This window comes from Diaporthe citri, assembly GCF_014595645.1.
Source record: "Diaporthe citri strain NFHF-8-4 chromosome Unknown scaffold_1, whole genome shotgun sequence".
Lineage (NCBI taxonomy): Eukaryota > Fungi > Ascomycota > Sordariomycetes > Diaporthales > Diaporthaceae > Diaporthe > Diaporthe citri.
In genome coordinates this window covers 3,319,932-3,331,935 of record NW_025064846.1, presented here as the reverse complement: position 1 = coordinate 3,331,935, position 12,004 = coordinate 3,319,932, and the positions used below count along the sequence as shown (strand labels likewise).

General features: G+C 58.9%; 4 protein-coding genes across 4 annotated transcripts; 2 read left to right on the top strand and 2 right to left on the bottom strand.

Moving 5' to 3' along the window:
* Nucleotides 1-940: 940 nt before the first annotated feature.
* On the top strand, nt 941-1,887 carry INS49_000891 (uncharacterized protein; the record flags this gene model as incomplete). The annotated part of the gene is made up of 2 exons (XM_043161726.1): nt 941-1,501; nt 1,573-1,887. The coding sequence occupies 2 exons, from the start codon at nt 941-943 to the stop codon at nt 1,885-1,887; spliced, it is 876 nt and encodes a 291-aa protein (XP_043030232.1).
* A 49-nt stretch (nt 1,888-1,936) lies between these two features.
* Nucleotides 1,937-4,463, bottom strand: INS49_000890 (uncharacterized protein; the record flags this gene model as incomplete). Its single annotated transcript, XM_043161725.1, has 7 exons — nt 1,937-2,601; nt 2,674-2,793; nt 2,857-3,106; nt 3,178-3,296; nt 3,339-3,969; nt 4,025-4,076; nt 4,330-4,463. The coding sequence occupies 7 exons, from the start codon at nt 4,461-4,463 to the stop codon at nt 1,937-1,939; spliced, it is 1,971 nt and encodes a 656-aa protein (XP_043030231.1).
* Nucleotides 4,464-5,149: 686 nt separating this feature from the next.
* INS49_000889 (uncharacterized protein) lies at nt 5,150-7,511 on the top strand (the record flags this gene model as incomplete). Its single annotated transcript, XM_043161724.1, has 3 exons — nt 5,150-5,355; nt 5,421-5,530; nt 5,599-7,511. 3 exons carry the CDS (start codon nt 5,150-5,152, stop codon nt 7,509-7,511), a joined length of 2,229 nt encoding a protein of 742 aa, XP_043030230.1.
* Nucleotides 7,512-8,128: 617 nt separating this feature from the next.
* INS49_000888 (uncharacterized protein) lies at nt 8,129-10,328 on the bottom strand (the record flags this gene model as incomplete). The annotated part of the gene is made up of 2 exons (XM_043161723.1): nt 8,129-8,919; nt 9,170-10,328. 2 exons carry the CDS (start codon nt 10,326-10,328, stop codon nt 8,129-8,131), a joined length of 1,950 nt encoding a protein of 649 aa, XP_043030229.1.
* Between the last annotated feature and the right edge of the window lie 1,676 nt (nt 10,329-12,004).

Sequence of the window (12,004 nt, the reverse complement as noted above, 5' to 3'; positions counted from 1 at the left end):
TTGCTTAAACCCGCCGGTCAGGCCCGTGTCATTGCAACTGAAGCGAACGCGCCAACTCTTGGATACCCCAGCTGTGCGTAAATAACCCGGGGATCGTGGGGAATAACATCACCTACACAACCATCTTTCCCCAACACTTGGCTTCAAATTCTAATTAGATTCCTGAAATGGCCTTAGGAAGAAGCCGCGTCCTATGTTTGATGACGACGTTGGTATCCATCCTCATCGGGCCATTTCTCCCTCAGAGCAAACTTCGACGCCAGGGGGGTAGGGGTGTTTGATCCACTGCCGCAGGTCCCCCCTGCCGGTTTTCCTGGGGTCCCCGTAACAAGTTTTCCGGGGAAGAGGAGGGCCCATGACCCCCCTGGGGCAGAGTCATGCAGGCCGCGCTTCGACTTTCCTAGTTCGCCGTTGGGGCAGGGCCGTGACCGAGCGGGGGCTTTCTCGTCCAAGTTCGAGGCGGGCAGATTCTTTTTCCACGTGTTTGCATTAGTTGCTCTCATTAGACGCGAAAAACATCAGGCTCAAGTGAAACTGGTGTACGTCGAGGCATTTTTGAATGGCCAAACAGGCAGCGTGAAGCGATAGTGACCCGTTTCTAGGTCCCGCCGCCGGGCATCTTGACAACGTCTCCAGATGGAGCAAAATGCTTAGACCTACGATTCTAGGAACGGACGGATACCGAATGCTCCAACATGTGGTCTGCGGCGAAAGCCATGGTCGCCGATACTGATATGACGATTGCTTCTAGAAAATCGCTCTCCTCCTGCAATTTTCTCCCGTAGTAAAGATCTCCTCTTCCATTCTCTTCCGGTCAAACATAGATTGTCGTCATTCCGTCGCTTTTGCAGCTTGCTCGCTTTAGATTTTCAGATCACATTCCCTCTCAACCGCCTCTCAACACCCACAACTCTCGTCCTCCCCCACATATTCGTAAACAATGGGTGAACAAATTGCCGACTTGAAGCTCCCGGCGGACGTCCCAGAGTCCAGGGTGACACCAGCAAACGTCTCACACACAGCCCTGTTCTCGCTCAGCGGCAAGACCATCGCGATCACGGGCGGCGGCCGCGGCGTGGGCATCACACTCGCAGCAGCCGTCCTCGAGGCCGGCGGCAACGTCGCCTGCCTGGACATCCTCGAGACCCCCGCCGCGGAGGAGTGGGCCGCGATCGAGAAGACGGCCAAGACATCCGGGCTCAAGCTCTCGTACCGCCGCGTCGACATCACGGACGAGGAGAACCTCTCGAGCATCCTCGACGAGATAGAGAGGGAGGGGCGGGAGGCGGGCGCCCCGTTCTACGGCACGATCGCGTGTGCCGGCATCCAGCAGAAGACCCCGGCCATCGAGTACCCCAAGTCCGACTTCGAGCGCATGTTCAGCGTCAACGTCACTGGTACCTTCCTGACGGCGAAGCACACTGCGAGGATCTTGATCAAGAACGGTGTGAAGGGCAGCATTGTGATGATCGCCTCCATGTCTGGTGACATTGCCAACCGCGTAAGTCTGCCCCTCCATCACTTCATTCGGCCTGAGTGTATTTCGACAAAAGCTGACACCTTTCCTTCCAGGGATTGACATGCTCCGCCTACAACAGCAGCAAAGCCGCAGTGCAGCAACTGTGCCGGTCCGTAGCGCAGGAGTGGGGCCAATACGGCATCAGGGTGAACACCCTGTCCCCAGGGTACATAAGAACGGCCATGACAGACGCGCTCCTGGCCACGAACCCCGACTTGGAGAAGGTCTGGATGGCCGGTGCGCTCCTCGGGAGGCTCGGGGCGCCTGAGGACTTCAAGGCCCCGGCCGTGTTCCTCCTGTCGCAAGGCAGCTCGTTCATGACGGGCGCGGACCTCAGGGTGGATGGGGGCCACTGTGCCTCTGCATAGGTAGGCAGGGCTGTGTTAGGAAAAATGCCAAACAAATTCGTGAACAGTTTCAGCCTCCGTCGAGGTCTCCCCAGAATGTCCTGAGGTCATCGGCCCGCCACTTTGCACCCCAGCCGGTCTCCTTCTCGATGAGCTCGTACGTCTTGAGTATCGCGCGGTGCTCGGACGGGTTGGACATGATGCGCCCTGCGATCCAGAGAGGCTGGATGCAGTTGGTCCAGCAGGCGTGGTCGGTGTTCGATATCGAGATGGCGCAGATCCTACGAGCGTGCCAGAGCATGGACCGAGTCCCGGGCGGCAACCTCGTGCTTCGGGGGATTCTCTGCAGCATGAGGAGAGCGGCGGTATGGTACATTTGGTTCCCAGATATGGCGGACGGGTTTGAGAATAGAAGGATTGGGAATGGTCGTTCAGGCTCAGTTTCTAACTGTGGTAGGTCGAGAACAGGTCTCATCTCCGGCGGACGCAAGTGGTACCAGTCGTTGAGACGTGAGAAGAGACTGCTCCAGCGACGGTTGAAATCCTCGCGGCCTTTTGTGCTGTCGGCAAATAGGTCCATGGCCTCGGCACAGAGGTGTACGATGTAATTGGCGTACATATCAAATCCAGCAGCACTGTAGGCGAGGTGAACATTTTCGTTCGCAGCTGGCTTCGGCAACCAACTCTCGATCGGAATAATAGTCCGCTCGTCTGAGATGAGTGCGCCGCATAGATCTGCAAATCGAAACACATTGGTGAGAAGCCCGAATCGTCAGAGATTTGAAAGGTAGGTCATCGAGGACTCACCCATGCGTGCGAAGCACCAGAAGAGAGCCTGCTCCAATCCTCCAGAGAATCCATTGATGCCCAGTGACAGGATCAGGCTGGCGGAGCCATCAAGATGTCGACGCCACATTTTTGGAGAGCCTGGATCCAAGTCAATTATGAGAACCGGAAGGCCAACTCGGGCCAGCATCGTCTGAGACTTACAGCTCATCATCTCAAGAACACAGAGAACAACACATGATGCCACCACAGTCGTCGTCCTTGTCTGAAGCTGCGGAACAAGCTGGTGGATAGCTTCCTGGTAGAGTCCTAGGCTTGTGGCAGGCCGGTCTGGAAACTTTCGCTCCAGCTGCCGAGCTGAGAGTGCAAGCATCGAGAATCGCAAGTGGGGATGTTCTCGTGCCAGTGGTGGCAAGACGCGAACGAACCGTCGCTGGTTGTCAAATTTGTCAAGCTGAATGAGATGTGAGTCAAGCGAACTATTTGTCTGCTGAAGTTGATGGTCGATATGAGAGGCACACTAACCCATGGACCGATTTCGTCCACCCAGTTCTTCCATAATTCAAATTCCTCCTGTTGTGACAACTCGCTGAGCCTCGGAGTTGGCCGGGATAAAGCCACATCGTCTAGCGCCGATACCGTGTCTGTGTGAGTATTCGGCAGTAAACATTCCTGGACGGACTGACCTTCAGCTCTTGTCGCTGCGTGCGCTGTCTCTGGGCACTCTGGCGTCCCGCATCGACTGGGCAAAGCCGAGCGAGCCGCATAGAAAGTATGACTTCTCAAAGCAGAGTGGAATTCCAGGTACGCCGAGCCAGGCAAGAAGATGCCATCGTGTGACATGCCCTCGGAGCCCGGGCTGGCGATACTAGGGTTGCTGCTATGGGTTGCCGGGTGCAGCAGCGCATTCTGCGATGCATCGACATTAGGAGGCGCCCCGGGGGCTGAGCACCCCAAGTCAAGCAATTGGGCGGCTGCAGAATGAATCATGTCGTACGAATGCGGCGACGGGATATTTGCTGAGCCCTCAAGGTTTGGAAGATGGCCTGGGGCCGGCGTCACAGGTGCTGAGGCAGCATCAGTGGCATGTCCCGAGCTGCCTGCGGCGGTCAGCGAAGCCACGTCGTCCCTCTGGCCAGACAGCGTGGAAACTGTGCTGTCTTTCGAAGATTTCGGGGATCCACGCCGTTGTTGATCCCTCAGGTCCTGCTGATCTGACGTCCTGCGAGGTTGGCCTGCGGCAGGGCGGCCGCCGTTGGCGGACATGTTGGGCTCATTCCAATAGTCTCGGATGACCTCGCTGGTCACATCAATGATCTAGCATAATTAGAACAACATAGTGCCGTGGGGCCTTTTTTTGTCGAAGCCTTACCTCAACATCTCCGCAGCTTTGGCTTTTCGCCGTCTCAAGCATCGACGGGTGGCTGGCGGGAATGGACTCGACATGCTCAGGGCGGAACACAAGCCGCACGCCCCATTCGCACGGCACTCCCCTCAGCGAGCACTCCTTACAGGATGGTCTCTGCTCGTCGCCTGCTCACCATTGCATCTTGTTAGAGAGGGAGAAGGAGACGTCATGGCTTGTGGATATATGGCTGGTCCATTCACGCCGTGCTGGGAGACTGTGTGGCGATATAACATGGCTGCGGTGTGCCAACTCACATTTCTTGCGCTTACGCCTGCAGTTCCAGCACCCGGTTCGCGTTCGCACGTGCTTGGCTCGCGGGGTGCGACGAGTCTGTGCCGGACGAGGATCGCGGGCCCTCCCCCTCGCCCCTCGGGGGTGAGGCCGAGGCGCTGTCGTCGGTCATTGTCACCTGCGGGACTGGTCCTGTTCCGCCTCAAAGCAGTCTGTGGAGACTGTCGAGTCGGCGGTGGCTTCAAGAGCCCCCCTCCCATCGTGTGCAATGACAGTGCCGGACCCGTGACGGAGAGCCGAGTAAGGTGCGTTACAGTGACCTCCGCACTGTCGCGATGAATCGCCGACGTCCCCGCCACCTGGCAGCCTGGTGAACCACCTGGTCGACGGCTGTATGCTGGTCGGGATATAAACCTTGGAAGAGAGCAAGACACTCGGATAATAGCAGGCCGGCTTGCCTGATCCGTCGGGTTGGGTATGGGTCGAAGTTTGGTGCCGCATGACAGAATTGCCTCTAGCCTTCTCATGGATTGGGTCGCATTGGGCAAACCATGGTTTGGTGGGGTGCCTGGGGTCATGACTCTCCTCCACTCGAAACCGCTGGGCGAGGGAGGGAAAGCCGTGGCGCTCCATAGCAGCGCTTGGGACTTCCTGAAATGCAAAGAAGGCAAACCGAGACGTGCGACGAAGGCACCGTCGTGGCTCTTCTCCAACGTCATTTGGCCACCCTCGAACAGTAGACATCGTGGGGAGCATAGACCACGATATATGAACGACGGGTCCTCATCATGGCCGGCCAAGTGATGCGGTCCTTGCCATGGACAAGACACATAACTCTCCCACTCCAAAATTTCCAAAATGGCTCCTTCAGTAGTAGATGTCCCCGCAGACACAGTCTCCCATCTGCCGCTGAAACTCTCAGCGGACGGTGACAAGACAAATGGAGACGGTGCCGGCATTTCGACACTCGAGCTCAAAGATGTTGCTAAGACGGATTTTGTCCTCCGCACCTTCAGATGTCTTATTGCCGACCTTTGTGAGCAATTCAAGGGCGGCCACCCTGGGTATGTATCTTGTGTGTCCCAATTCTCATGAGTGGGTGATGGCTGATGAGCGGCGGTTTCCGCAGGAGTGCCATGGGAATGGCAGCCATTGGTGTCGCATTGTGGAAATATGTGATGCGTTACTCGCCAGAGAATCCAAACTTTTTCAACCGAGATAGATTCGTTCTTTCAAATGGTGACTTCTTTCATCTCCCGACCCTGTCTTTCGTCCAGGGTAGAGATGCTGAAAAATAACACGTCTAGGCCACTGTTGCTTATGGCAGTATACGTTCATGCACCTTGTCGGTTACAAGAACATGACGCTTGACCAGCTCAAGTCCTATCACTCAGACCGGACCGACTCCATCTGCCCAGGACACCCCGAGATCGAACACGAGGGCATCGAGGTGACGACGGGACCCCTTGGCCAGGGCATCGCGAATGCCGTGGGCATGGCCATGGCCACCAAGCAGCTGGCTGCCACATACAACAAGCCCGGCTTCCCGGTGGTAGAGAACACGACATGGTGCATGATCGGCGACGCATGCCTGCAGGAGGGCGTCGGGCTCGAGGCCATCTCGCTGGCCGGCCACTTCAGGCTGAACAACCTCGTCGTCGTCTACGACAACAACCAGATCACCTGCGACGGCTCCGTGGACCTGACCAACACCGAGGACGTCAACGCCAAGATGACGGCGTGCGGCTGGAGGGTCATTGATGTCCTGGATGGCAACCACGACGTCGAGGGCATCGTCTCCGCCCTGGTCGAGGCGCGCGCCAGCACCGACAAGCCCGTCTTCATCAACATCCGCACCGTCATCGGAATCGGCAGCAAGGTGGCCGGCGACGCGAAGGCGCACGGTGCCGCCTTCGGCGCGGAGGACGTCGCCAGCATCAAGAGGAACGCGGGCTTCGACCCCGAGAAGCACTTCCAGATCTCACAGGAGGTGTACGACTATTTCGCCGAGATCAGGACCCGGGGCCGTGGCTTTGAGAAGGAGTGGGACGAGCTGGTCTCTTCGTACGGGGGCTCATACCCAGACCTGGCCAAAGAGTTCGGGCATCGCGTGCGCGGCGAGTTCCCGGAGGACTGGACAAAGCTCATTCCCAAGAAGGAGGAATTCCCAACAGCACCCACAGCCTCGAGGAAATCCGCAGGGCTCGTCTGCAACCCCCTGGCTGCCAAGTTGAGCAGCTTCACGGTCGGGACGGCCGACCTGAGCCCTTCGGTCAACATGATCTGGAAGGGCAAGACAGACTTCCAGCACCCTGACCTCCGGCCCACGTGCGGCATCACCGGCGACTACTCGGGCCGCTACATCCACTGGGGCGTCCGCGAGCACGCCATGGCGGCCATCTCCAACGGCCTCGCCGCCTACAGCAAGGGCACCATCCTGCCCGTGACATCGTCCTTCTTCATCTTCTACATCTACGCGGCGCCGGGCATCCGCATGGGCGCCCTCCAGCGCCTGCAGGCGATCCACATCGGCACGCACGACAGCATCGGCACGGGCGAGGACGGCCCCACCCACCAGCCCGTCGAGCTGGCCGCCCTGTACCGCGCCATGCCCAACCTGCTGTACATCCGCCCCTGCGACAGCGAGGAGGTCGCGGGCGCCTTCGTGGCCGCCCTCTCGGCCCGCGACACCCCCTCCATCATCTCCCTCTCCCGCCAGAACCTCGAGCAGTACCCCCAGCACTCGTCGCGCGACGGCGTCCTCCGCGGCGCCTACCCCTTCATCGAGGACGAGGAAGCCGACGTGACCCTCATCGGCGTCGGCGCCGAGATGGCCTTTGCCGTGCGCGCCCGCGACGCCCTCCGCGACCGCCACGGCCTGCGCGCCCGCGTCGTCAGCTTCCCCTGCCAGCGCCTCTTCGACGCCCAGCCGCGCGAGTACAGGGCGGATGTGCTGCGGTACCGCGGCAGCAAGGCCCCGCCCCGCGTCGTCGTCGAGGCCTACGCCGCCAACGGCTGGGAGCGCTACGCCGACGCCGGCTACTCCATGAGCTCCTTCGGCCACTCGCTGCCCGGGGCCGCCGCGTACAAGTACTTTGGCTACGACCCGGAGCTGATCGCGTCGCGCGTCGCCGCCTTCGCCGGGGAGTGGAAGGAGCGCGGGCCGGAGGAGTTGAGGGGGGAGTTCAGGGATCTGAACCTTGGGGCTGCGGACCACTAGGCTAGCTCCTGGCCCCGCTGTTGTGTACACAAATCGATGATGTCGGAAGATGGAAATGTAGACGACCTGTATGTGTAATGAGTCTAGCTTTTGCTGCTTCAACCCACTCTGCCACTGGGTGGGTGACTGAAAGGACTGTGCCGCTGTTTCGAAGCCTGTCAAGTCGACCGCTAGAATTCTGACAGAGGAATTGCTTGATTGAGAGCTAATTTGGACTAGTCGGATCATTCTACGCTTTTGAGATCGGATGAGCGTGTTCCCCATGCTGAGGTTAAAGAACATTTAATTTTGTTTGCGCGTGCAAGAGAAGAGAGTCCAGGTGTTGTTTTGAGAAAGGAATTGATACTGGTATCTAAAATGAATCCTAAAAAGTGCTCTATCCAACCGAACCCGCAACATCGCGTTCTCCAGAAATGTGTCAGGGATATTTCCAGCCCGTGAAAGCCCGTCTCCAGATGTTTTCCAATATGGGAATCATGAAACGCCACTGTCGAAGGTCTTCCCCCAAAGATCGAGCCCGATCAATGACCATGGCCGGGGTGAATCGAACGAGAACCCAAAGAAAGCTGCATAACGCCGGGGAAGAAGTATATCCAGAAGCCACAAGATGACAAGGCTTAGCGGCCGCCATAGTCACTGGCATAGCCAATCTCGCCGAAACCCTCAGTCATGCCGCCAGGGCCAAAACCGGTCCCTGGCCCGGAAACATAGCCGTCATCATTCTCATTTTCAAGGTCAGACGCATCGAAGCTCGACCGACCGCTGAGGTCGTCTCCCATGTCGCTCACGTCGCCCTGCATGTTCGCTGCGCCCCAGTCCATGTTGGCCAACGCTGGGTATTGCGCCAACAGCGCCTGAGGAAGCATGTATCCGCCTGCAGATGGGTAGCTTGGGTTCTCGAGGGCCGGCGGTGCCATTAGACCGCCCATTGCCATCTGCTGATGTTGTGCAGCGGCGGCCTGCTGTGCCGCTAGTCGCTGCTCGCCCCATTGGCGTTGCCGCTCGATCATCTCCTCATCGAGGAGTGGCTTGATGCAGATACGGCCGGCTTCAGACCGGAAATGCCGTCCAAGCGCGTCGGCACGTGCAAAGCGCCTTCCACAGCCCCACTGTCCGCCAGCCTTGAGATCACCCTTGCAGACGAATTTCTTCTCTCCTGAATGAAGGCCCTCGTGGCGCTTCCGGTCATGCTGTCGCGCAAAAGCCTTGCCGCAGACAGTGCACACGAAGGGCCGCTCGTCGGTGTGGGTGCGCAGGTGAGAGCGCAGGTTGTACGCACGGGTGAAGCGCTTGGGGCAGAGAGAGCATTGGAAAGTCGCAGGGTGTTTCTGCACACGTTTGGGGCCTCCGGAAGTGTCCTGGCTGCCCTCGCCCTCCACGAGGCGAAGCGCGATCACATTGTTGGGCACTGCAGACGTTGATTGACGTCGCCTACTGGGCGAGGCAGACTGCTGGCGGTCAAGAGGCGACAAAGACCGAGACGAATCGTCCCTATTGGGAGAAAGTCCAGGGCTTAGATGGGGAGACATTGAGCCCCCTGGTGACTGCCGGTAAGCACCGCTGTTGTAGGGATCGGTCACGGCTCTGGGCCTGGCACGCTGGCGACCTATTTCAGAGTAAGCCTTGGGTTCGAATCACGACCTGCGCCAAAAACTTACCTCGTTCAGGAGGTGTCAGAGCATCAGTATCCATCGACGATCTGCCATCAAAGTTGCTCCGCACTGGTGGTGGGGCGTAGTCGATGTTGATAGTAGGGGCCGCTAGTTGCGGCATGCTCTGCGCTGCTTCGCCAGGCGCACTAGTCTGCTGGAGCTGAGGGAAAGCCTCGGGGGCCTGCAGACCGTACTGTTGGGGCGGAGCACCGACGAAGCCATTGCTTCCGAGGGTGAAGCCGTGTTGAGTGACGTCGGCCATCTGCTGCTGGGGGAGTATCCGGGGAGAGATGGCAGGGCTGTGAGACGGGCTGCGGCCTCTGTCAGAGATGGTGAAGCTGCCGATGCCGTGAAGTTCCTGGAGTACAGCTGGGTCCTGAGGGCGTTGCATGGGAGAATGGCTCGGGTCCATATGGTCGAAGCTGTCGTTGGCGATCAGGTTCGGCGAGTGGCCGACTGACGACACGTCGGAGTATTCCGAGGGGCTCCTCCTGTGCGACTGGAACTGAGGCACGTTGCTCCAGTCCTGGCCGGGAAGCAGGGCAGCCTCGACGCCGAGGGACGCGTTGCGCGAGTGGCCTCTCGGGCGCTGCGCAAACTGGTGCTGGTTGAAGTTGGGGGAGTGGTGCGCTGACGGGGCTGACGTTGGCTCCTGGTTCAGAAGATGAGGTGGGGTGGGGCTGTGGTGAGGTTGCGCCGATGCCATGCTGTTGTCCGGACCGCCAAGGGCCGGGTTGAGTCCCGGGTCGCCGGCGAATAGCGAGGTGCCGTACTGCTGCTCTCCCGTGGTGGACGGGAAGATGGTGAAGTCGTCCTGGAAGTTGTTGGCCACGGTGTGCTGGGGCACCTGCTGCTGTTGTTGCGCGAAGGACGAGAGGTCGTTGGTTCCCTCCAGCTGTGCTGTGAAGCTCTGAAACGACGGGTCCCCCGAGAAGGACTGGCCCTGCTGAGGGTCAAGGAAGTTGTTGCCGTTATAGGTGGAGTAGTCCGAGGTGCCGGCGGCAAAGGGCTGTGCTTGAGATTCCAAATCAATACCCAGGCCGATGTTTGAGGCTTCTGCAGGGTATGGTCGGGCGGGTGAAGGCGAGTGGCTTTGGTTTATATGAGGCTGTTGCTGATGTGCGGCAGCAGAGGGGGAACGACCCCTTCCCTGCTGTTGGTCCATGGTGATGTGGGTGTGATATGTACTCCGGGACACGGCTCCCGGTCCACCAGGGGAACTTGAACCCCAGGGCCCTGTGGCACTGGAAAGCTTGGGGTAAAGGAGTGGATAGTAGGTTAGGTTAGGTGTGGTTTGCCTGTTGTTTCCGTCTTTAGAACAGCAGGTATCTGGCAAGGCAGTTTCCGGGTCAGCCTGCGAGACTCGGTGGCGGAGCACCAGTATTGGGGCTGTGCTGGACGCAAGAGCTGACAACCCACCCAGGAAACGGTCCTATCAGGCCCTACCACCTCAGGATGATGAGACAGGTATTGGCTTTCAGCAACCTGAGGGCCACCACACACACACACACACACAAACAAAGCGGGAAATGCTGCTGCTGCTGTCCGCCGAACCTTGTAAGACTGGGGTTGGTGCCTGGATGTCGTGCCCTGGTGATGTGTCCTAGTGCCTGACGGCATGCGCAGCCCGAGCGGTACACAGCAATTGCCCTCTCTCTATGCGAGGCTCTTCGTCCTGTCAGAGAACTTGGTCTCCCAAACCGTTTTCAAAACTCGTAGGAGAGTACTTTTGCGAAGACAAAAACCACTCGATCCCGGGTGTGCGCCGTCCTGCTTGGATAGTGATGCCGCTGTGCCGCGTGACTGGTCGCGACGGGTTCCTGTAGCTTATTACCCTGCGATCTATGGTCTTGGTCTGCAAGTCAGAATCTCGAGCACGTCTTGCCAGCCTGTTCGACTTGACATCAAAAGTGGAATGCGCCGGGTGGTGTCCCGTGGGTGGCCGTGAGGCTGGTGTCTCACGGTGGTGTCCCCCCACTCGCGTAATCCAGCGACAGCGGGAAGGCTGTGCAAGAACCTAGGGTAGATTGCCCCGGGCTCAGGGCTATCGGATCGGGACTGACCTCTTTTTGATCTCCAATCTTGATTCCGAAAACAATGTTTCCCCCTTGACAGCACGTATACGATGACGCGACGCACTCGAAGCGGTTGGGAGCTGGGAGCTGGGAGCTGGTCCACAGCCTGGCGCGACCTTGTCTCGAGCGTCGACTCGCTTCTGCCCCTCAATGTGTATCGCGCGGGACTCGGGGAGGAGCCTGCTTTCGACTGTCGGCACGAGTACTGGTGTCAAAACCCACGACGTCAGGAGTCAAGGCTGTCACGATCCGGCGGGAAGTGAAGAGTGGACTGAATGCGCGCGACGATGCGACGATGCGACGATGCGACAAACGGTTGTCGGTTGGAGGATGGGCGCTTAGATCGGGCGGGCGGGCGGACTCCGACTTTGGCCGTGCTGGATCGGACGGACGAGACTGACGGCCGTCGTATCGTGTCTGGAGTCGCAAGTGTATGAATATGACGTGTCGCAAGAGCACGTTATCTCGTAAAGGCCTGGCTATCGTGTACAGGGCAGCACTGGATGCTGGGAGAGTGTATGAAGAGTCGCGAGCTGGTGGCAGGATGACAGTGACAGCGACAGTGACAGCTGAACTGAGACCACCGAGTGGAGGAAACCCCGAGCCGGGGGGAGTGGTGCAGGCCTAGGACCGTTGACGGACGGGCTGCTCGAGGCTACTGTGCTCCTGGTTCCTGGGTAGGTAGGGTACTGTGCAACCCAAGACCCCTCCATCCTCCTCCGTCTCCACCCCCAAGAGCGCCCTGGAGATTGCTGTAGAATGGGAT